Source organism: Myotis nattereri (assembly GCF_964212035.1).
Source record: "Myotis nattereri genome assembly, chromosome: 1".
Taxonomy (NCBI): domain Eukaryota; kingdom Metazoa; phylum Chordata; class Mammalia; order Chiroptera; family Vespertilionidae; genus Myotis; species Myotis nattereri.
Window position 1 is genome coordinate 228677047 of NC_138075.1, and position 24645 is coordinate 228701691.

The window sequence follows — 24645 nt, forward strand, 5'->3', positions numbered from 1 at the left end:
GCCAGGGTTTCTTCTTGCCCCCCCCTCTCCCTGCTGGAATCCCAGCCACTCCCTCCGCCCGCCCTCCGCCCGCCTGGAGGTGGCGGAGGCTGGCAGCCCCTCAGAGCTTGGCCTCTCTCAGGAGTAGCTTCTGTTGTTACTCTCCTTCCTCCCTGAGGGCACTTCCTACCTGCAGAGCCGGCCTGGGCTGGGGGCGGAGGGGCCAGCACCCTCCTGTCAGGGTGCTCACCCTGGGAGCGCGGGGCCCTTGGGGGCGCCGACCCGCTCACAGGAAGCGCTGTGTGTGCTTCCAGACAGTGAGAGGCGAGTCCCACTGCCTCCCGGTGTCTCCACACCCGCCCCTCAGCGTCTCCAGAGCCTCGCCTCCACCTGGGCACAAACCCAGCCTGGGCCCTCCAGCCCGGTCAGGCACCAGGTGGCATCCTGGCTGGCACGTTCTCCGGGCCCCGCCATCCGCCGGCCTCCCTCGGTCTCCACGCCCATGTGCGGGCCGGGCAGGAGCCGCCTGCGGACCCGGCTCAGTCCCCTGTCCCTGCTCCTGGGGAGAGACAGGACCATCCACCATCTGCTGGGGTCCAACCCCAGCAGGTCCAGGGGTCCCCAAAGGTGTGGACGGAGTCGGCGAAGAAGGAATGACACAGAGACAGCGTTCAGTTGATCAGCAGCCTAGCCAGGATCTCTAGCCAAGTTCTGGTCAGGATCTCCAGCGAAGTTCTGGTTAGCATCTCCAGCCAGGTTCTGTGTCCATGTTCTCTTGCTAGGTTCTCCAGCCAGGTTCTCCAGGTTCTCCAGCCAGGTTCTGTAGCCATGTTCCCTCGCTAGGTTCTCCAGCCAGGTTCTGTCACCAGGTTCTAGTCAGGTTCTCTTGCCAATTTCTGTAGTCAGGCTCAGTCCAGGATCTTTTGCCATGTTCTCTCCAGTGAAGTTCTTCTGTCTCTAGGTTCTGTGTCTAGCTTCTGTGTCCTGTTGTCTTGTTACATCTGTATTTATACCAGTTGATTCCAATCCTATCAATCTCTATTCCAAAGGTTAGGGCGTTTCTTATCTCCATTCCAGGGAGTAAAGATTATGTAGCTTAAGCATGATTGTTCATAGTTAAAGTGATTAATTACCCGCCTGGCACTTAGTTAAGGGGTTTTTTTCCCTCCCTAACTTCAGGGGAAAATCCCTACCTGGGGAAACAACCTTTCTCAGAGAGGTGACCTTGGTTAAAACACATAGTGCCAAGAAGGTGAGCAAACATATTAAGAACAGTATGCCATATATGCCAGGTCCCTTGAAACAGCAAGGATGGACCGGCTCCCGGCAACCATCGGGCGTCTGGCCCGCCCCCGTCCCCCGGGTCTGCGGCAGAATCACCGCGCGTCCTGCAGAGCAGGGTGTGTATCCCAGGCGCCCCTCAACCCCCGACACACGGGAGAGGCAGAGACCGCGCCAAACCGCCCGTCTGGGCTCGCTTCTTGGAATAACTCTTCCTGCCAGACACCCTCACTGCCAGACTCACTGGCCTGAACTGATGAGAGGAACAGGCGGCCGGGGAGCAACGAGGGAGATAAATGGGGGATAATGAGGGCCCCCTGGGAACCGCGGTCGGGGCAAGCGCTGTTCCCGAGAGGACAGGTAACAGGCAGGATGCGCGGGGTAAGGGCACGGGACCACAGCCTTTCTACTGGGGGCCCCGGGGACCCCTGATCCCAGCCCTCTGCTGCCTCAGAGGGAAAACCCGTGACCCAGCCTTGCGTGTGACCAGGGAGGCCGGCAGTCAGTAGCCGTGTGGGGTGTGGGCCCGGACACTGTCCCAGCTCCCGGCCAGAGAGACTGTCCGGCGTCCCGAGGGAGCCAGTCTCCTGCTGCCCAGGATGAGGGGCTACGGGGCGGGCGCGTGGCCACTTGGCATACGCTGTGGACTCGGTACAGCTGGCTCCGAGGGGCCCGTCGCTGATGGCTGTGTCCTGTTCCCCAGGTCGTCGGACTTCGGGACGACCTACACCAAGCTCGCCATCCAGCCTGGCTTCACCACCGTCATCGACAGCTTCTTCATCTGCCCCGCCAACAAGAGGAAGGTAGGTGCTCGCCGCCACTCCACACACCGGTCCTACTGGGACCCTGGCCGCCTGCACGGCCGGTACTGGGACCCTGGCTGCCCGCACGGCCGGTCCTGCTGGGCCCTGGCCGCCCGCACGGCCGGTCCTGCTGGGTCCTGGCCACCCACACGGCCACTCCTGCTGGGGCCCTGGTCACCCACACGGCCAGTCCTGCTGGGCCCTGGCCACCCACACAGCCGGTCCTGCTGGGCCTTGGCCACCCACACAGCCTCCTGCTGGGCCCTGGCCGCCCGCACGGCCGGTCCTGCTGGGGGTCTGGCCACCCACACAGCCGGTCCTGCTGGGCCCTGGCCACCCACACAGTCGGTCCTGCTGGGCCCTGGCCGCCCGCACAACTGGTCCTGCTGGGCCCTGGCCACCCACACGGCCGGTCCTGCTGGGCCCTGGCCGCCCACACAGCCTCCTGCTGGGCCCTGGCCACCCACACAGCCGGTCCTGCTGGGCCCTGGCCGCCCACACAGCCTCCTGCTGGGCCCTGGCCACCCACAGAGCTGGTCCTGCTGGGCCCTGGCCGCCCACCGCTCTGTCCGCCTCTCTCAGCGCCGCCCACCCAGCTCCGCCTTCATCCATTTCACTGAGTGGGTTTTAAGGGACCAGCCAGCAGGCCCTTTGGGGAAGGCTCTGTGTGCCAGTCGGTGCCTCAGTCTCGGCCCGGGAGGCAGCCCCTGGACGAAGCAGCACGGAGGGTGGGCACTGCCAGGGCAGGAGGCGCTCGGCTGGTCGGAGTCCTCACAGGCAGGACACACGCCCGCTCGGCTCAGGCTTCTCTGTTGACTGGGTTTCGACGTGGCTTTGAGTTTTCAGCTGAGCTTTGCATGTTTGTGGTCTGCGTGTGTCTCCCCGCTTGGCCGTCTGCTGGCCGTGAGGAGGGCACCGTGTTGGTCAGGGCCGCCCCTCCCCACCTGGCTCCTGAGGGGACCCTTGGGTAAATCCCCGAGGACGCCCTGGCCACTGGGGGACCCACAGCAATGCGGGGCAGGCGTGGGGGGCCCAGGGATCCTGACTTCTGGGTGGGAACCCGGAGCCCGCCCTTCCTCGCGGGAGGCTGGCCCGCGGCTCACAGATGCTCTGACAGTATCTGCGAGAGGGCGGGCCCACAGGGGCCCCAAGGTGGCTCTCGGCACCAGCACTCAGCCACTCAGCCGGCGTGGGTCAGGCCCTACCGTGCACAGGCTGCGTGCTGGCTGCTGGGAGAGAGGACCCTCCAATCTGTGGCCCGCCAGTGGGGGCTCAGCACCTACTATGTGCCAGGATCCTGGCTGGGCACCGGGGAGCGTGGGTGAACTGGACAAACAATTTTAACCTTCCAGAACCTTCAGGGTCTGGAGGAGCCCTGCCACTGAGCTCTCCTGCTGGGTTTTTGTGGGGAAAGAGCAGAGGGGCCCACGTCGGCCTACGGGAGGCTTCCTCCCCGGCGAGTCGGGCTGGGAGAAGGGGGGCCCCTATTTGTGGGTCACCTGCGCAGCGTGCCCGCGGCCCGCCTCCCTGTTGTCGGTAACGGATAGGCTTTGCAGGAAGATGCAAATACAATTAGGATTCCATTTAAGCAGCAATTACAGGCCAAGCAGCACTTTATAGCTTCTTAAGAGACCACTTTGCAACCCGTCTCACAAAGCGAATTCCCTTTTATTTTTGTCTCGCTGGCGTGTAATCAGAGCTCCAGGCCCTGGTGCCCGCGCAGCGTGTCCCCCCTGGTGCCCAGAGCACGTGCCCCCCTGGCGCCTGCGGCACAGTGTCTGCCTGGTGTCCAGGGCACGGCGTCCTTGCGTTGTCATGGCACAGCCCGACACCCTGGGCCAGGCCCTGGCCTCCCTGCTGCCCACGAGTCCCCCCTGGGCGCTGGCCGAGCGCTCTCTGACTTGGCTGTGAGAACAGGAGGTGGGGAGAGCAGGCGCCTCCCGGGGGAGCTGGCCCGGCACAGGGCAGCCGTCAGGTGTCATGTCTTTAGTTAAAAATTCATGTGAATTTCCATTTTACTCCATGAAGGATCCGTGTTGGTTTGAATACTCGTCTCTCTCTCACGCACACACACTCACACACATACTCTCTCTCACACACACACACACACACACACACATACTCTCACACACACACACACACACACACACTCGCACGCACTCACACTCACGCACACACACACGCAGCACACACGCATACACGTACACACACATACAGACTCACACACACACTCACACACACTCACACACACACTCACACACATACTCTCACACACACACACTCACATGCACTCACACACATGCACACATGCACGCACACACAGGCACACGCACACACTTGCACACACAAACACACACACTCACACACACGCACGCACACACACACTCTACAAAGTCTTTGTGGAAGGGCCGGGAGAATGCTCTTGCTTTAAGATGCAGGAGCCCAGCCCAGCCCCGGCTCGGCCCCTCCGGCCGCCTCGCTCGGAAGCTCAGGGTCAGCGCAGGTCTCCGTCGTCCACCTCGTTATTCGTTCCGCTCGCTCACCTGGACGTTTGCCTGCAGACCTCGCCCCGGAGCAGCTCAGTGTCCCCGAGCAAACGTCTGCTTCACCCTGACGAGGGGAGTCCACCTCGGGGAGCCCTTTAAAGAAGGGGACCTCAGGGCCATCTCCACCTGGAACACAGGGTCCGCGTGTCCGAGCCGCGTGTCCCGCTGTCTGATGGGACGGGCGTGGTGGAGAGATCAGGGCTGGGAGCCCGAGGCCAAGGCTCCAGGGCCGCCTCCCATGTCTGCGTTGCCTCCACCACGCGGTGGGGGCTGAGTAGCGTCCCGCCCCCGAGGCGTCCACATGCTAATCCCAGAACCTGCGAGTGTTAGCACTGCAAATGCCAGCAGGGACTGTGGAGATGGGGGAGCGGCCACGGCCAGGGAATGGGGCGCCTCTGGAAGCTGGAAAGATTCTCCCGAGCTTCCGGAAGGAGCCAGCGTCGCCACCTGGATGTCAGCCCCGAAGGCTCACGTAGACTTCTGCTTCCAGAACTGAGAGACAGCCAGCGTCGTGTGACGCCACTGCTCCTGGCGGCTCGACACACAGCCACCGGAAACGTACACACGCTCAGAGCACGGGCGGTCACCTCCCTGGCCTTGCAGGGACTGTCTGGGCACTGCCAGTGGGGACAGAGACAGCCTCAGGCTCCGAACCAGCGCCACCTCCCTCTGTCCCTTCTCCATAGGCCCTGAGAGTCTGTGGCCACAGGAGCTCTCTCCCGAGAAGCGAAAACTGTAGGGCTGTCTGGCCGGCGTGGCTCAGGGGTTGAGCATCGACCTATGAACCAGGAGGTCACGGTTTGATCCCCAGTCAGGCACATGCCTGGGTTGCGAGCTCGAACCCCAATGTGGGGCGTGCAGGAGGCTGCCGATCAGTGATCCTCTCTCATCATTGATGTTTCTCTCTCTCCCGCTCACTTCCTCTCTGAAGTCAATAAAAACATATTTATAAAAATAAAAACACAGAGGAGTTGGCTTCCCAATTAAAACAAAGTGATTGACATTCTTCAGGGAAGAGAACTCGGGGTCACCTGCCGGCCTCTCTGGGCACATGCACCCCCTCCCTCCCCAGCTGGAAGGATGCTTCATACACAGGACCCTCAGGCCTGAGCTCTGGGGCGTCCTCCAGCCCCCGCCGGTATGCACCCTCTGCAGCAACAACAAAAATCAGGCCCTCCGAGCGTCCTGCCAGCACGCACCCTCTGCACCACCAACAAAAATCAGGCCCTCCGAGCGTCCTGCCGGCACGCACCCTCTGCACCACCAACAAAAATTAGGCCCTCCGAGCGTCCTGCCGGCACGAGTCTCACAGTCCGGGCAGAAGACAGACCAGAGAGCCGGTCCTGACACGGGGCGGGGCGTGCGTGCCTGGCCGGGAGGCGGCAGCCCTGAACCTGGTGGGAGGTGTGCATTCCCGGCTCCCTCACCCCAGACCTGTGCCTCCTCTTGGGCAGCGGCGATCCCGAGGCGATGACCTTGAGACGGCCGGAAGCTGACTTCGCATCGGCTGACTTTCTTGGTATTTAGAAGAATGATGGGTGCCTCCGGGCTGGGTCCTGGTTTGCGAAACGACACCGCGATTAGGAATAGGAATACGCTGTGACACACAAATAATCCCGCGTGTAATTAGCCGGGCGAGAGAGGTAATTACACGGTGATGGGCCTGTAACCGGCAGGGCTGCTGCGCCTCGGGCAGGGGTGTCGGATGGGCTGCAGCGCAGTGAGCAAGCTCCACGCGGCCATAAGTACACACCTAAGGACACGGGGACAGGAACCCCGGTTGCCCTGTGATGGGAGCACGATTAAGTAGTCGTCGCCTCATCTAGATTAGCCATTCCCTGCCCTCCATGGTGTGGGTGGCAGGAGGAAGGTGAGGAGAGGGGAAGCGGTGACGCCAGCTCCTGAGAGAAGGAAGGAGTGGGAGGGAGCAGGGGTGGGGGGGGGGGTGGGCGGGGGCGGCAGTAAGAACACGCATAAGACGGTGGAAATTTTGGAGACGGGGTGGGGGCATCCTGGGAGCGAGGGAACAGAATGGCCCCGGACGAGATGGATCCGTGATGGGGAGGACGAACTCGGACGCTCTCAGGGCGCAGGCAGTGGCCCCCGAGAGCCGCCAGGGGCGGGGGAGCGGGCGCGTCCGGGGAGAAGCCTCCTGAAGCCTGTGTCGCCCGACCGGGCTCTTTAACGAGGAGGGAAGAGGACACAGTGATGGAGAACAAAGACCAGGCCTCCGGGACTGTTGTCAGTGTGAGTGACGGACCCGCCGCTTAGAGGAGGCAAAGCAGGAGGCGTTTGTGCGACCTTGTGGAAGGACGGGCTCCGCACGGGATGGCGGTGACATTCTGCTGAGCAGGGGCCGGACCTGTCGCCCACCCACGCCCGGGACGCCGAGGGCACTGCCCCCGACGGGCAGGGACGCAGGCGCTAAGTCAGGTGCCACGTGGAGACCTGGGGCTGCAGAGTCCCGAGGAAGGAGACCTCTCAGAGGAGCACGGAGCGGCGGGGCAGGAGCCGGGCAAAGGCCTGGCGGCCTGAACTGTCCCCGTGTGAGGGCCGTGTGGGCACGGCCTCGGGGCTTGGGCCGCCATGAGGCTGAGGCTCCGGTGAGGATGCACAGCCATCCTAGCGGCCACTGGCCGCCCGGCATCCGCTGGCCACACGGCATCCGCTGGTTGCCTGGCTGCCCGGGATCCACAGGCCGCCCGGGATCCGCTACTCAGGCTGGCAGCGCCCAGGACCGTGGGAGGAGCATGGTCCTGCCTGCATCCTGTTCAGGCCTCTCCCGGAAGCCGGAGTTTGGATCTCAAATCCGCACGTGACCTGCAAGGACCCCTTGGGGTAAACGTGTGCTGTGCGAGGGTGATGGTGGTCACACGAGACAGATCATCCCAGCACGGCCGGCTGTGTGTGCCTCGCTGTTACACTGTCTTGTTTTAATGGCCACTTTCCAAAGGGCGGTTAGCTGCCATCCCTCCGAAATGCTGCGCTCTCTACCAGGGCCGTTTCCAAAGACACACGCAACCACGACCCTCTGCCCGCGGCGCCCGGAGGGAACCCGCCGGCACCCCACCGCCTGTGCGGACAGTGAGGGGGGGATGTGAAACCGCCAGTCTCTCCACCCACCAACACCAACGGGGGGCCGGGGGGAGCCCCATTTCTCCACTCCCCTTGCAGCCTTCAGTGTTGGAGAAGGAGCGGAGCGCGCAGACGCCGCCCACGCTCACTCCCCGGGGGCAGGTGGCACGAATGAAGCCAGCCGCCTGCCACCCCGGGGGCCGGAGGACGCGCCCATCGCGTGAGAGCGTAGCTTTAAAAGTCGCTCGAGCCCTGGCTGGGTAGCTCAGTTGGTTGGAGCATCGTCCCAAAAGGTTGCAGGTTCGATTCCTGGTCAGGGCACATACCTAGGTTGTGGGTTTAATTCCCTGTGGGGACGTACGGGAGGCAGCCGATAGATGTTTCTCTCTCACAGTGGTGTTCCTTTCTCTCTCTCTCTTCCTTCTCTCTCTAAAATCAATAAAACGTATCCTCGAGTGAGGATTACATAAATAAATCAGCAAGTAAATAAGTAATAAATTAGTAAAAAGCAGTCACTCCAGGTGAGGGTCGTGGGAGTCTAAGGGGCGCTTGAGGTGAACTCTGAAGGTAGGAGCCACGTGGGTAGAAGGTGCGAAGGCCCTGAGGCGGAGTCCTGGAGAAAGGCCAGCACGGCGGCTGGAAGCTGGGGCAGAGCCTCTGGGGAAACTGCTCCGAGGGAATAGATGAGAAAGGTAATGGCACAGCGCTGCCACCAGTAAAGGTGTTTCTGAAGTGCCTTGGGGTCCTGGAAGCAGGCTGTATGTTACACGCTAACATCTTAGCAGCCATTGGCTCCTCAGAGAGAGACTCACGGAGAAGACCAAGACCCAGGCCTGGGTGGTGGACACTGTGCACTAAGTCTAGGGTTCACAAGAAGAGGAGTGTAGAGAAGTTCAAGAACATGTAGTCATGCAGCTAGGCTCCAGGATCTGCGTCCATCCATCATCCATCCATACACCCACCCACCCATCCATCATCCATCAACCATCTATCCACTCATTCACCCATTCATCCACCTACCCACCCATCCATCATCCATCCAGACACCCACCCACCTACCCACCCATCCATCATCCATCCATACACCCACCCACCCATCCATCATCCATCAACCATCTATCCACTCATTCACCCATTCATCCACCTACCCACCCATCCATCATCCATCCATGCACCCACCTACCTACCCACCCATCCATCATCCATCCATACACCCACCCACCTACCCACCCATCCATCAACCATCCATTCATCCACCCACCTATCCATCATCCATCAACCATCTATCCACTCATTCACCCACTCATCCACCTACCCACCTATCTATCATCCATCCATAAACCCACCTACCCACCCATCCATCATTCACCCACTCATCCACCCAGCCATCCATCATCCAACCACTCATCCACCCACCCATCCATCCATCCATCCATCATCATCTATCCATCCATTCATCCACCGACCCATCCACCTATCCTTCCATCCCTCCATCCCTCCATCCATCCATCCATCCATCCATCCATCCAATCATCTTCCCTCCCTCCCCTCTCCCTCCCTCCTTCTCTCCCTTCCTTCCTTCCCTTCACCCCTTCACCTGTGCCAGGCACTCTGCTCAGTGGGGAGACGTGTGCCAACATCACATGCAGGAGGGCAGTTGTCCCAAAGCAGAGGCCTCTTGTGGGGGCACTGAGGGGGGGCAGTGGAACCTGCCTTGTCTGGAGGGGAAAGGGGGTGGGTGAGAGGCTCCCAGAGAAGGGACAGCCATCAGGATTGTGAAGAATCGAGGCGCTCGGACCTGTGGAGGAACGTGCGGTGGGAAGGCCCAGCCTGGGTCTGGCTCTCCGTGGCGGGCGGGGTGGGGCGGGCAGGGGTGACCTTAGCTTATCGATTACCCGTAACTAACCTGGTGCTGCTACACGCTGGCAGGGACTTGCAGTTGTCTGTATATTGAACCCATGTGCATCCTTAGTCACCGAATTCACTCGCTCAGTCCACCCAATCAATCCACCGATCGATCATTCTTCACAGCAAGTGCCTGCGGTCTTTCCGCCCCCTCCTCTTTCAGGGATCCCAGGTTCATCCCCAAGGCGAGGGGTGGGGTGGGGGTGCAGCTCGCGCCTCTGAGCCTCGGTGACGTCATCTGTCGGCTGGGTTGGTGGTGCCACCGGCTGGCTGACGTAGAGGTGAGGACGGGCGCGCAGGCTCTGGGCCGCAGGCTGTGTCCGGCGCTGCAGGGTCTCCCGTGGTGACCCTGGGAGATGAGGTGGACGGAGATGAGCACCGGGCGCGGAGGCTGGGAATGGGGTGAACTCTGGGCGGGGCGGTTGTCCTGGGGAACATTGGTTCACCGGAGCGTGTTACCTGCGCGTTTCCTGTGTCGAGCGCCTTTGGGAAGGGCCGTCCTCCTGTGTCTGAGCCCCCCGAGCGCCTGGCTTTGCAGCGGCTCTGGGAGCCCCGCGGGTGGCCGGGGCCTCTCAGGAGCTGGAGCTGAGACGGCCGGGCAGTGCCTTCCCCGCCAAGGACTGTCCCTGGGAGCAGGGGGCCGCCTCGCCATGAGCAGCAGCCCGTCCGCCACCTTCCCGGCGCTTTGCGTTCCGTAGCGCATTTCTCAGCCAACGCCTGTTTTGCAGGTGAGGAGAGGGAGGCTCGGAGGCGGGACACACCTACAGACAGAGAGAAGAGGGAGCTGGTCCCGCCGATGGGACGCTATTCCTTTGCTCTGTGGGGAGGGGTCTCTGGGGCGCTCTGCCTGCGACCCTCACTCTCCCAGGCCGGCTCCCTCCACCCGGAAGGAGCTGTCCCCTCACCCCTGGGAACGCTCTGCCCTCAGGGCCCAGCCTGTGTCCCTCCCCCCGAGGGCTGTGGTCCCTGCGCCCACCAGGGTCCGGCCACCCCGGCTCCCTGTACAGGGCCCCTCCTGCAGCCCATGAGCTCGGCACAGACGGGCAGGTCTGTCTCTGGCCCGGGAGCAGCCCCGCCTCTGGGAAGCTGCATTGAGTGGATGGCCTGGTGGACGCCCCGGGCCACTCTAGGGGGCCAGCAGTGACATGGGCACCTTGACAGGGGCAGGCGGAGGGCAGGGCACGCCCAGGGGACGCCAGAGCCCTGGCAGCCGGGGAGTCACACAGGGCTTCATGGAGGCCGGGCCCCGAGCCCCGGGATGGGCGCCCTGGGACAGGCAGGGCCCGAGGACCACCCCAGGGAGGTCGGCTGGCCGGTCACCACCCGCAGGGATGCTCCAGCTGCCTGAGCCATGGCGCTGGCGGGGCTGAGGGGCCAGCGGGGGGCACAGGACCAGGGGCCTGGGTCCAAGCCGGCTGTGGGATCTCAACAGGTCCCTAGCCCTCCCTGTGCCTCAGTTTCCTCATCTGTAACATGAGAGGGGCAGTCATCCTCTCTCCCCGGTGGTGTCCTGTGAATGAGTGGCCCCACAGGGCACAGCCCCGCAGACAGACCCACCGACCACCCACCAAACCCGTCGGCGTCATCGGCGTCACCGGGAGGAGGCCGCCCCGAGGCGGGGAGGCCTCTGCGGAAGCCATGGCGGGAATGGGGGGACACGGGGGGGTCCCACAAGTGCTCTCATGCTTGCAGCGTCGAAGTGCGGGAACATGCGGCCGCCGAGCCCCGAAGCGCCTCCAATTGCCTTCATCGTCTGTTTGCTGTTTCCCTGGTGTCTGTCCGCGTGGCCGGTCTGGAGCTTCCAGTCTCCATTCACGGTGCGTGCACGGAGCCGTGACGAGTGTACCGTGTGGGGTGGGGAGGGGCGAAGGAGCCGGATGGCCGTCGGCCAGGCCAGGCTGGGCCTCCTCTCCCAGTGGCCTGGCGCGGTGACGCCTTCTCCCGCCGTAAGAGGCGATTAGGGTGCTTGTGCCCTGAGCTGCAGGGCGGAGCAGACCGGAGAACGCACGGGCGGGATCTGAGATGGCGCCGGCACCTAGTTCAACCCAGGAAGTGGCAGCCTCTTCCTGCCCCCACCTGGCACGGCCAGGTTCCAAGGCTGGTCAAGAAGCGGAGAGGGCCCTGGCACGGCCTGGCTGCCCACACTCCACCCCCGAAGCCCTCGGCTGCCATCTGCTCACGGCTCCCGCAAGCGCTGCAGAGGGAGAGAGCGCGCGCGGCGTTTCATTCCGCTCTGGGTGTCTGTCCTTTTGCGGTTGTGTAATGAGCCCCATTAACACCGCGCTAACCCCTGGGCGTGAGACACTGTTCCCTCTCGACAGGCTGGCGTGGCCCAGCGCAGCGTCCACAGCGAGGGAAACTGGCGTGCGCCCCGCGCGTGGACGTGGCCTCCTAGCCGTGCCCTGGCCGGGCAGGCCGTGGCTGCGGACCTGGCCTCGGGTCTCTGCCCTTGGACTGTCCAGCTGGGGTCGCTGTGTTGGGCGGGTCACACACCGAGCCGTGGCCTGCTCCTCTGGGCGCTTCGAGGGGGAGCAGAGGTGACACATAGAATCGCACGGTGACTGTTGGAATGAGTGTTGCAAATAGTGTCTCAGAAAGAAGAGGCAAATGGTTGCACTAATGATGAGAAAATGCCCCAAATTGCTGGCCGTGGTCTGGCTCCGCTGCTGCTGGACGGGGCTGGCGGCCCCAGCAGCTCCGTGTCCCTGCTCCTGGCCCCGGGCCGACCTTCGAGTGGCTGCTCGCTGCCTCTGCGGGACCTGGCGCCCGGCAGCCTTTTGAGATGAATTCCCTCTGCTGCTCCTCCGTGTCACCGTGTCACCGTGATGGCGTAGTCATTAGCTGTCGCCAGCTCGGCTGTGTGCTCGAGGGCGGGGCGGGCAGAGCTGCCGACATTCCCAGATTCTGCAGGGACTCTGCTGGCATAGGTCGCATTTGTTTGCCTGACAGGATCGATGGGACATGATTTGAAATAAATCGCGTCTGGGCCGGCCCCACAACAGGAGCTCCCAGCCTCCTCCCAGGCTGATGGGGAGGGAGAGGCGTGCTCTGCCGTTGGGCTAAAGGATGTGGGCTGTTCTTCATCAGGCGGGGGTGAGGCTGGTGGTGGAGATGACAGTGTTGTCAGTGCTGGTGATGCTGTGACAAAGACAGTGAAGATGAGGGATGGGGATGAGGACAAAGATGATGGTGGTGATGACGCTGGTGAAGATAATGAAGATGAAGGATGATGATAAAGATGATGATGGTGGTGATGACAATGAAGGTAATGTTGAAGATGAGGGATGATGGTGATGACGCTGGTGAAGATAATGAAGATGAGGGTGGTGATGGTGATGGTGATGGTGGTGGTGATGGTGATGGGGATGGGGATGGGGATGGGGATACGATAATATGATGGTGAGGAGAAGGCAGCCATGGGCCTTGCCCGCAGTTACTTACTGAGCCTCCCCTGCCTGCCACCAACGCTCCTGTCTTTACCACCATTTTACTGGTGAGGGAACCAACCAGCCGAAGTTACACAGCCGGTCAGAGCTGGAGAAGGTCACACCCGCTGCCGCGGCAGACAGACCCCAACCCCTTCGACCTTCAACCAGGACAGACGCCCACGTGTCAGCCGTTCCACCAGGACAGACGCCCACGTGTCAGCCGTTCCACCAGGACAGACGCCCACGTGTCAGCCGTTCCACCAGGACAGACGCCCACGTGTCAGCCGTTCCACCAGGACAGACGCCCACGTGTCAGCCGTTCCACCAGGACAGACCCTCACGTGTCAGCCGTTCCACCAGGACAGACCCCCATGTGTCAGCCGTTCCACCAGGACAGACCCCCACGACTCAGTCGTTCAATGAAGGCCAGGGTCACTCTCCCCGGGGAAGTGCACGGCCCGTGGCGGCCCCTGCGTCTCAGAGGAGGCCTGTGCTCCCTGTCTCTCAGCAGGAAAGCCAGGCGCCCTCCGCTCTCAGACAGTGGCCTCAGGCTGGTCCTACTCCCCCCTGCCCCAAGGGATGCTGGGAAGGGTAGAGGCAGGTGGGTGTTGGGTGAGTGCTGACTTGCCCGGCCACCAGCTAGGAAGTCCCTGAGCTGAGGTCTGGACACCGCCTGCTGACTCCGCACCCACAGCCGTGGTGCAGGGGAATGTCGTAGACTTTTACATGTTGCAGCGTGGCTTGATTTCACAAAGCAGTAAAGGTAGCACGAGTTCCCCACTCCACCGTTTCCCGTTGTTCATCTTCCACTCGCAGGGCGCGCTGGCCACACATCAGCAGCCACCTGCTGCGTTATTACCTAAGCTCCCAGGTGTTGCTAATGTCTGCGTCCCGTTCTGGGATCCCACCCTCGACACCACGTCCATTTCATCATCCGGCCTCCTTGGGCCGGTCCAGAGTGACAGTGCCTCAGACCCTGCTGGCTTAGGAGACCTTGACCTTTAAGCCTCCCTGTCATGTATCCTATATAATCAAAGGCTAATATGCAAATCAACCCAACAGCAGAACAACCAGTCGCTATGACATGCACTGACCACCAGGGGGCAGACACTCAACACAGGAGCTGCCCCCTGGTGGTCAGTGCGCTCCCACAGGGGGAGCGCCACTCAGCCAGAAGCTGGGCTCACGGCTGGTGAGCACAGCAACAGTGGCGGGAGTCTCTCCCCGAGGCAGCGATAAGGAGCAGGGAGCCCAGCTTCTGGCTGAGCGGCACTCCCACAGGGAGCTCCTGTGGGGACCGGGCCTAAGCTGGCAGGCGGACATCCTGAGAGGGCGCAGGCTGGGCTGAGGGACTCCCCCCAACCCTGCAGTGCACGAATGTCATGCACTGGGCCTCTAGATTTTCATAAGGTCCCTCGGTTAGGATTTGCCTGGTGTTTCCCTGGAGCTAGACTTGGACTCCGGGTGTTTGGGAGAAAGACCATGGGGGTCAAGCGCCCTTCCCGTGACGTTGCATCAAGGTTACATCCCATCAACATGACCCAGAACTGCTGGTGTTGACCTTGAACTGCTGGTGTTGACCTTGAGCTCCTGGCGGAGGCGGTGTGGTCAAATTTCTTCCCTGACCACGGCAGTCCTCGCCTAAGGGAGTGGGGTGCGGGCGCCCCCTCCCCGAGGGCTGCATACGTGATTTAGAGCTCTCCTTCACAAGACGCCAGGCCTTCTCCCGGGCATGTATTATGCAGCCTTTGCTTCCATGAGATGGACTCGTGAATATTTCATCCTCTGGGCTGTAGCCAGTTCTCCTGTATTGACTTGACTGCTCAGACTGCGCCCGCCCAGCCGCGGGGAGCGCCCGGGACTCCGTGTCCCTTTGACATGCCCATCACTGGGGTGTTTTAGCACTTCCTTGCTCCCTGCGCGACGAGACGCTGCCCGCCCACCTCGTGGATGTGCTGCCCCCGGTCCAGATAAAGCCACTTCCCCAAGAAGCCCTGGTTCCTTTATTGAACAACAATATACGCTCGAAAATACGCACGGACTGGAGGGACAGCGTCCCTGTGTGCAGGTGCAGCGTGCGACACGCCTGTGACGTGTGCACACATAGACGTGGTAGACACGTCGTGCCGTTTGTCAGATGTGTGTGTCCGGCACACACGCAGGATGCTCCCCCTTCTGTAGAGATTTTCAGGCTCGTCGTGGTCGCTGTGACTTTCTGGAGCCTAGCCTGTGAGCTCCCAGGCTGTGGTCTGGGGAAGCGGGTGGCCCACTGGGGACTGAGGCTCCGAAACTGCCAGGTGCCATGTAGCTGCTCTCGGCCCAAGTCCGTGGTCCTCGCTGAGCTGGGTGGATGCCGCTGCTCTGGTACCTCCTGTCCCCTCCCTGATAGGTGTGGCTGTTAGACAGTCAGCAGTCTGTTCGGGGGCCATGGGGTCTGTTCGGGGCCGTGGGCTCTGTTAGGGGACCGTGGGCTCTGTTCGGGGACCGTGGGGTCTGTTTGGGGGCCATGGGGTCTGTTTGGGGTCCATGGGGTCTGTTCGGGGGCCGTGGGCTCTGTTCTTAGGGCAGGGATGGCAAACGACCTGCTTCCAGGCGGGAGGAGGCAGCCTCTGCTGCTGAAACCAGCCCCCCACTGCCGGCCAGCTCTGCTGCTAATCGCCTGGTTCAGGGGTTATTGATCCAGCCGGTGGGAGGCGGGAGAGGGGGGAGTAGGAGATTCAGTATTGTGGGCTTCGATGACCACAGGGACGGGGGTGGGGGGGGGGCGGGGGGGGGGTGGGGGCGGCGGCGGTGAGGAATGGGTGAGAGCTTGGCCTGCCCTCTGTGTGGCCCGTGGCGCCTGGGACAGGCCTTGCAAGTGGGTTCTGGGACTCGGACCCCTGGCGCCCACTGTGGAGGCTGCTCCCACGCCCGCTGTCGCCAGTCACGCCTGGCCCCCTGCTCCACTCCCACCCTCCTGTCCAGGTCGGGGGCACCACCAGAAAGCCCGGGGGCCCACACACGTCACTGTGGCCTGCGGGTCAGCCCCTTCACTGAGGGCGGGAGGGTGGGGTGCCGGTCCTCCCCCCTCTGTGCCAGCGCCTCTGCCCGGCCTTGGCACCACCCGCGTGTCTGCAGGAGGCTCCGGCTTCTTCCAGGAAGGGCGGGGTCCTGTCGGTGCAGGAAGCCACGGTCAGAGTTCAAATACGGGTGGGGGTGGGGGTGTGCAATGGGATGGAAACAGAATTCCCGGCTGGCATTGTTTTGAGAAAACAGTGCAGTTGATTGGCCATGTGGGGCCGGCTGGGGGGAGGGGCAGCTCAGCCGCCAGCCGCCCCCTTTCATCCCAGCAGCCGGAGGCTTCAGAGGGGAGGCCTGCCTGCGCCGCTCCCCATGGAAACCTGTGCCTGCGGCTTTAATGAGGACCCGCCAGCTGTCCCGCTGTCCCCGCTGTCCCCTGTCCCCCTCTGAGCCAGCGTCCTGCTCATTAAAATGATGAAGCCTGCACTGCAGCCCAGCCCAGCCCTCCCCCGGTCTCTGCAGAGGAAGCAGGTGGGGCAGCAGGAGGCTTTGCCCCTTGGGTTGTTGGGCACTTGCTGTCGGTGCTGCGGCCGCGGGGTGGGGTGCGGGGTGCGGGTGGGGTGCGGGGTGCGGGGTGCGGGCGGGGGGCTCAGGGGAGGCGGCCCGGAGGACGGCCTTTGCTGGCTGGGGAGCCTCAAAGACAGGCTTTTGTCGGGACCGGGAAGGGAGCTTATGCCGGGTGGGGAAGGAGGGGCCGCATCCCAGGCGGCCGGCCTGGCAAGGGCGAGGCACAGAGGTGGGGAAGGACGCGGCTGGCCCCCGACGAGCCTGGGCCCGAACTCTGTCCACACCGCGCCCACTGTGGTGTCCCTGGGCCGGCCTCGTGCGTGTGGACACAGTCGACTCTGGGATGGACGGGACGGGAGACGGGTCCGTCGAAGCAGCCCAGTGTGGTTCGGAAAGAAAAGAAATCAAGGGGGCGGGGAGCACAGAGGAGGGTGGGTCAAGGAAGGCTTCTTGGAGGAGGCGACAGGGAGTTGGAAGAGCTGGTCAGAGTGAGTGATGGGGGCTGGGAGGCTGAGGAGGGGACTGGGCTGCAAAAGGAAGGCGCCCCCACGCAGGGGGCTGTGCCAGCCGGACTTGCCACAAGGAAAATGGCCCGAGGCAGGCCACGCCTCAGAGCCACAGGGAGCCACAGCCCCACATGATGAACGTCACTGCTAATAGTGGTGATTAGCCTGGTGGTGGGAGGGCACACATCCTGTTAACGAGCCCAGCCAGTTGGCTTCCTGGGACCCACCCACCCCAGGTGGCGTTGGAGGATGGAGCCGTCACTCAATTGCTCTTGGAGAGCCAGACGGCTTCTCAGCCTCACTCGCTCCGGCAGCGAGGACGCCCTGTGAGCTTCCGCGGCTCGGGCACCTTGTGGCCTGTCACACGTTCAAATGCAGACCTGATCCTGCGTCACTCGAAGCCCTGTGGTGCCTCCCACTGCCCCCCTTCCCCGCCAACCGACCTCAAGCCCCGCTCTGAACCTCAGCCTCCCCTCCCCTCCTCGCTGCACTGAGCTCCGGCCTCTGTTCTTCAGTTGACCTTGACCATCCGGCCAGCGCCAGGGCCTGGAGCCCTGCGTCCGCCCCTCTCTTAGCTCCCTCATCACGCCATCATCTCTCTTCTGGAACCAACCGCTTCCTCCAGGCAGCCTCCGGGCTTGGTCTCCTTGAGGGGCCCTGTGGGTTTCTTTGTGGGACAACCTGTGTTTCCTCTCTCGATAGGATGACGGGGCTCGTGCCTGTGTCCTCCTCCGAGACCACGGCCTGTGCCGGTCTGTCTCACGGTGGGTCCCCAGGGCTCGCCGTGCCTGGGGCCTTGTGGCTCTGTCCCTGGTCCTCCGCTGACTGTGGGCGGAACGGTGGACGGCGGAGGGGACAGGGCGTTCTCCCCCAGTGCGGGCCGCGGCAGGAGGAGGGTCATCCTTCCACTGAGGGGACACCCAGAGCCGTGTTACCCAGAGTCAGGGGTGGACACCCCCCTCCCTCCGCACAGCAAACTCACTGAAAGGCGCTGCATTCTGACATATTTTAAAAAATATATTTGTATTGATTTCAGAGAGGAAGGGAGAGGGAGAGAGAGAAACATCAATGATGAGAGCGAATCATGGATTGGCTGCCTCCTGCACATTCCACACTGGGGACCGAGCCCACAACCCAGGCCTGTGCCCTGACCGGGAATCGAACCGTGACCTCCTGGTTCATAGGTCGATGCTAACCACTGGGCATGCCGGTCGGGCAGGGGACCTACTTTTGCTGCACGACAGCTCCTGGAGGAGCCAGGATAGGACACTGGGCTTGGTTCCTTTCGCCTCCTCAGGCTGCTCTCTTGGGTGCGACTCATCTTTTGGGGGCTGCCTCTGGTACCCCCAAGGCCACAGGCTCAGTGAGGCACAGACCAGGCTTCTAGCAATGTGCAGTGAAAGAAATTTTAATAAAAATTCTAACAAACACAGGAAGAGATGCTCAGCCTCACTCCTCATGAAAACGAAACGGGTAGCTGTCCTTTTTCCGTCTGACGTGGGAAAAGGCCCAGGTGACCACGGCAGTGATGGTCCCAGTTCTCGGGGGCCGTGGGGAGACGGGGACGCTGGCAGCACGGGCGTCTCCTCGCCTGATTGCGCATGTTACTGATGACGGAAAGCAAAGCGCCAGGACAAAGCCAGTGGCCTTCGATCAAAGACCATAACAGCTTGCGGTAAATCAACGACAGGCATTGGCACCTTCTTGGCCACATACATCTGGGGTGGAGGGGCCCCTGCTGTCAGGATGGGGGAGCCCCCCTGATGAAAGCTGGGCCTGGTCATTGGAGCTGGCCCCAGAGGCCAGGAGCTCCCACAGGGACAAGGGCAGCCACTCCTTGGGCGCTGTCCATGGTGCTGACCAGCCCCTGGAGGACACCATTGGAACGGCTGACCTCAGAGAGCGGCCGGACATCCTCGGCTCCCCGAGGTGCGGTGTCCAGGCCGTGGTGCTGGTCTGGCGCAGAGGAGGAGGAGGGTGAGGGTTTGATGTTGGGGCCACGCCTGGCCACCGCCTTCTCAGCGCTCTGCGACCTCGGGCGGAGCCTGTCTCCCCTCCTGACAACCATGGCGCCCAGAGGCCAGGCTGGCTTGTCCATCGACCCCACAAACCTGCCTGCCTCGCCTGGGACACAGCGAGTGACACAGGCCAGATCCAGCCCTCTTAGGAGGCTACCCACTACCTATTGGGGCGTTACTCTGAGGACTTAGATGACGCTGACCAGTGCCGGCTCTGAGCAGTGGGATCAGTGGGGTGAGGGGTGGGTGAGGCCCCTGGCTGTTGCTCTTGGGGTTTCCATAGAGACCCAGGCTGCCTGGAGCCGCCTCCACCCCCCCCCCCAAGGCTCGCACTCACTGTGAGGAGGTGGGGTACAGAGTGTGTCTGCTCGCATCACCTTGAGAACATGCAGAGGCTGTGGGGGGACTGCCCTGCGCCCCTCCCCTGCGCGGGGGCCTAGGAGGTGAGGGTTCGGCGGGCCCCTCCGTGCCCTCGGGCAGAGCCCGCATGGCTCTCCAGGCCGAGTTCTGACAGCGACGGCGCTGGGGGCCACAGAGCAAGGCTTTTTCCTAAAGAATCAATTTGTCATCTCAGCAGCAACAGCCACGGAAGATGGATTGCTTTTCTGTAGCAACAGAATGCGCTCTATCGGGCCTTTAAAACCAATTTCTCTCGCTGTGAAAAGCGGCCCCACAGGACTTGTCAGGGCCCGGGGACAGAGTTGTCCGTCCGCCTGACAGCCCACAGCGCCCTTCGTCCTCCGCAGGGTCCCCAGAGGGAGGCGATCACAGGCATTAAAGCCGGAAGAGCCCCCGGAGCTCCGAGTCAGGCGCTGTCTGCTGAGGGACACCTGTGGGCGCACAACCTTCCTCGTCCTTGAGGGGCCAAGCCCCACTGAGGCCCCGCTTCTCGGGTCCCCCTGCAGCCGGCACTGGGCTGGGAGAGGTGTGGGACGAGGCTGGCCTTGGGTTCCTGCAAACCGATGGAGTGTGTGGCTGCTGGTTCGTTTTCCTAGGAGAGGCTGTGTCTGACGGGCGCTCTGAGCAGGGGCCTCTTGGACGCGGGAGTCTCTACACGTCTGCTGGGTGGCTGGGCTCGGGGAGCGGGCCGTGGGGTCCACGCTGGGTCTGTTTGGTGCTAAGGGACCCACAGCTGGGAACCTAGTTTGGACTCGGAAGACTGAGTGTGGGTGGAGACACCTGCCCTCCCCCGTGACTGCTGTCAGGGGACTTGCACGGGCCTGTCTTGTCCACGGACACATTGGCAGTTAGCGGGGTGCACGGTCCCCGTCAGGCATTTGTTTTCCTTCTTGGAAAATTAGGGTCAGACACGCTCCTGCCCTGGAGGAGGAAGGGATCTAGTAGAGGAGACTTACACTTGTCCCTCCATCCCTCCATACACCCACCCCCACCCGTCATCCTTCCATCCATCCATCCATCCATCCATACACCCACCCCTACCCGTCATCCATCCATTCATTCATCCATCCATACACCCACCCCTACCCGTCATCCATCCATCCATCCGTCATCCACCCACCATCCACCCACCATCCATCCATCTATCCTTCATCCATCATCCACCCATCCATCCATCCATGCATTCAATTCATCCACCCATCCATCCATCCATTCATTCAATTCATCCATCCATCCATCCTTCATTCAGTCATCCATCCATCTATCCCAGCGGTTCTTAACCTGTGGGTCGCGACCCCTTTGGGGGTCGAACGACTCTTTCATAGGGGTTGCCTAAGACTATCGGAAAACACATATATAATTACATATTGTTTTTGTGATTAAACACTATGTTTTAATTATGTTCAGTTTGTAACAATGAAATTGGGGGTCACCACAACATGAGGAACTGTATTAAAGGGATGGATGGATGGATGAATGAATGGATGGGTGACGGGTAGCGGCATTAGGAAGGTTGAGAACCACTGATCTATCCATTCATCATCCATCCACTTATCCATCATCCATTCATCATCCATCCAATTCATTCATCTATCATCCATCCATACATCCATCCAATTCTTCAATTCATCCATCCACTCATCCATCCGTTCATCCATTCCCAATCCAGTGTGGTAAACAATAGTCCAGGCAAGACTTCTGTGTTGTTTTGCTTTTGGCTTCTGTTTTGTTCTGTTCCTTTTCTCTCTGAGCAGAGAGGAGCCCAGGTTGGGACACGTCACATGGGACAGGGAAATGGAGTGGTTCTCTAGGGGCTGCTGGCAGTTCGGGGCAAAGTGGGTAAGCATGTGGGCCAGGGCACAGGTGTGCACAGGCACGGAGGACTGGGAGAGCGCAGCCCATTTGCGAGGTGGCCAGCCTCCCTGTGAGGCCTGGGGGACGCTCTCCAGGAAGCCATGGCCTGTCGAGTTCTGAGCCAGGAGGGGCTCTGTCCCTCTGCTCCCTCGGGCACCCGGGGGACTTCAGGGGAGTCTCTGGAAGGTGTTATTTTGGGGGGGGGCGGGGATCCAGCACGGCTGGTGGGCCCACGTTCAGCGCGTCCCAGTAAAGGGGAAACGGGAGCTCCTGGCCTGGGAAGAGCCGATCTCCTCCCACCTGGGGACCGGGCAGTGCAGCGTCACCCACAGCCTCGGCCCCGGCAGCAGCCTTTGGAAGCCTGGCTCAGGGATAAAGACGACGCTGGGTGAAGTGAGCTCAGGGGGGCATCGTCCTCCCTCCCCCGCCCACCCCAGGCTTCCAGGAGCAGCCTGAGCCCCCACAGGAGCCCCGGCCCCGGTGGTCAGGGTGCCCACCACGCTCACGGTCGGCGGTTTCCTACAGCCGCCCCCTCTCCTCCGGCTCCGTCTGTCCATCCGGGCACCGTGCTCGTGTCCCTTCTCCGAGCTGTGGCAGCCTCCGGGGATAAGGCAGACTCTCACAGGAGTCTAGGGGCCCTGTCCACCCGCGGAAACCCACAGGCCACGGGGAGAGAAACACCCTTAACCGCACAGCAGCCGGCAGAGCTGCCTCCGTGCCGGAGGCTGTGAGCGGGGCCTTCTCCCCATGCGGTTGGAAGTCCGGCCTGCGGAGGGCCTCCTGGCAGAGCCTCCCCCCCTCGAGGGCGCTGTTGCTCACGCGGCCAGGCCTGCTTCTTCATTGGGGGCTCAGTGAACACGGGCGGTTGGACAGCGGCAGCAGGAGAGCACATGCGCGCGCGCACACACACACACACACACACACAGAGCACTTACATGCATGCACACGTGCTCACCCATGACCACACATGCATGCATACACAGCCCAAACCCATGGGCTCCGTGCCGTCCTGGCTGGGCTGTCACATTTCCAGTCAGTCACCATCCACCCCACCAGCGCCCCCCCCCCCACAGGCACCGCGTGGGCCCCTGGAAGCCCCTTCTGTGGGTGGGTGGGTGAGTCCCTTCTGCCTAATTATGAAGCCACTGCGATCGCCATCACACAGCAGGGCAACGGGCTATTACGGGACACGCTTCATACTCACAACTTACAGAGCAGGTTTTAAAAACGGGACGGGCTGTAAACCGCGTAATTACCTGGGTGTACAGCCAGCCATGTGGAAATGATGCTCTCTCGGTGTGCGTTTTGGAGGCGGTTTCTGGCAGAGAGAACTCCGCGTGGTGGGGACTGTGCAGGCTCCCCAGGCTGCCTGCGACACCCCATGCCCCACTGACTGCCCTCATGCCACGCGGAGCCCTCCGGGGCCCCAGGCGGTCAGCTGCTCATCCCCCCACTCCACATGACAGGTGAGGAGCCCCGACAGGTTGTTGGTACTACTGCTGTGGGTGGTGGCTGCTGCTGTGGGTGGTGGCTGCTGCTGTGGGTGGTGGCTGCTGTGGGTGGTGGTTGCTGCTGTGGGTGGTGGTTGCTGCTGTGGGTGGTGGTTGCTGCTGTGGGTGGTGGTTGCTGCTGTGGGTGGTGGCTGCTGTGGGTGGTGGTTGCTGCTGTGGGTGGTGGCTGCTGTGGGTGGTGGTTGCTGCTGTGGGTGGTGGCTGCTGTGGGTGGTGGCTGCTGTGGTGGTGGCTGCTGTGGGTGGTGGCTGCTGTGGGTGGTGGTTGCTGCTGTGGGTGGTGGCTGCTGTGGGTGGTGGTTGCTGCTGTGGGTGGTGGCTGCTGCTGTGGGTGGTGGTTGCTGCTGTGGGTGGTGGCTGCTGCTGTGGGTGGTGGCTGCTGTGGGTGGTGGTTGCTGCTGTGGGTGGTGGCTGCTGTGGTGGTGGCTGCTGTGGTGGTGGCTGCTGTGGGTGGTGGCTGCTGTGGTGGTGGCTGCTGTGGGTGGTGGTGGCTGCTGTGGGTGGTGGCTGCTGTGGTGGTGGCTGCTGTGGGTGGTGGCTGCTGTGGTGGTGGCTGCTGTGGGTGGTGGTTGCTGTGGGTGGTGGCTGCTGTGGGTGGTGGTGGCTGCTGTGGGTGGTGGCTGCTGTGGGTGGTGGCTGCTGCTGTGGGTGGTGGCTGCTGTGGGTGGTGGTTGCTGCTGTGGGTGGTGGCTGCTGTGGGTGGTTGCTGCTATGGCGGCTGCTGCTGTGGGTGGTGGTTGCTGCTGTGGGTGGTGGCTGCTGTGGGTGGTGGTGGCTGCTGTGGGTGGTGGCTGCTGTGGGTGGTGGCTGCTGTGGTGGTGGCTGCTGTGGGTGGTGGTGGCTGCTGTGGGTGGTGGCTGCTGTGGTGGTGGCTGCTGTGGGTGGTGGTTGCTGTGGTGGTGGCTGCTGTGGGTGGGGGTGGCTGCTGTGGGTGGTGGCTGCTGTGGTGGTGGCTGCTGTGGTGGTGGCTGCTGTGGGTGGTGGTTGCTGTGGTGGTGGCTTCTGTGGGTGGTGGTGGTTGCTGTGGGTGGTGGCTGCTGTGGGTGGTGGCTGCTGTGGTGGTGGCTGCTGTGGTGGTGGCTGCTGTGGGTGGTGGCTGCTGTGGTGGTGGCTGCTGTGGGTGGTGGTTGCTGCTGTGGGTGGTGGTTGCTGCTGTGGGTGGTTGCTGCTGTGGGTGGTGGCTGCTGTGGGTGGTTGCTGCTATGGTGGCTGCTGCTGTGGGTGGTGGTTGCTGCTGTGGGTGGTGGCTGCTGTGGGTGGTGGCTGCTGTGGTGGTGGCTGCTGTGGGTGGTGGTTGCTGCTGTGGGTGGTGGCTGCTGCTGTGGTGGCTGCTGTGGTCACTGCCCTGCTTGCTGAGCTCTGTAAAGTGTCACATCTGCACAGTCACAGCCGTTCTGTGAGTTATCGGTCAGGATAATCAAGGTCGGTGGGATGTGATGACATCCTGAGCTGAGTAGGGCCCAGAGATCCCCACATTCTGCCCCGAGTGGCCCTGGCCTGGGCTGGCTCTCGAGGGAGAGGGACTGCTGAGAAAGCCACACTGGGCTCCTGCCGGCCCAGGGGCCTGCTCCTCCCACTGCCCACCCGCAACTCCACCCGAGGCGTGGGGAGAAGGAAGAGAGCAGGAGGGGAGCCAGGAGGGCGAGGATGGGACGGGGCCCAGAGCCACAGGGCTGACTCGAGGCCCCACGGCTCCAGAGCGCGGCCAGAATTCAGCACAGACCTCCCAGGTTCCACAGCCACTGCTGCTGGGCCTCGGAGGACGGAGCTGGTT

General features: G+C 62.5%; 1 protein-coding gene across 1 annotated transcript in view; it reads left to right on the plus strand.

Moving 5' to 3' along the window:
- SORCS2 (sortilin related VPS10 domain containing receptor 2) overlaps positions 1 to 24645 on the plus strand; it is a gene marked incomplete at its 5' end in the record, with an annotated part of 231331 nt that overhangs the window by 147399 nt on the left and 59287 nt on the right. Inside the window, one exon of the mRNA XM_081091849.1 lies at positions 1964 to 2063. Within this exon, the coding sequence (XP_080947975.1) occupies positions 1964 to 2063 (100 nt within the window). The remainder of the gene's footprint in view (positions 1 to 1963; positions 2064 to 24645) is intronic.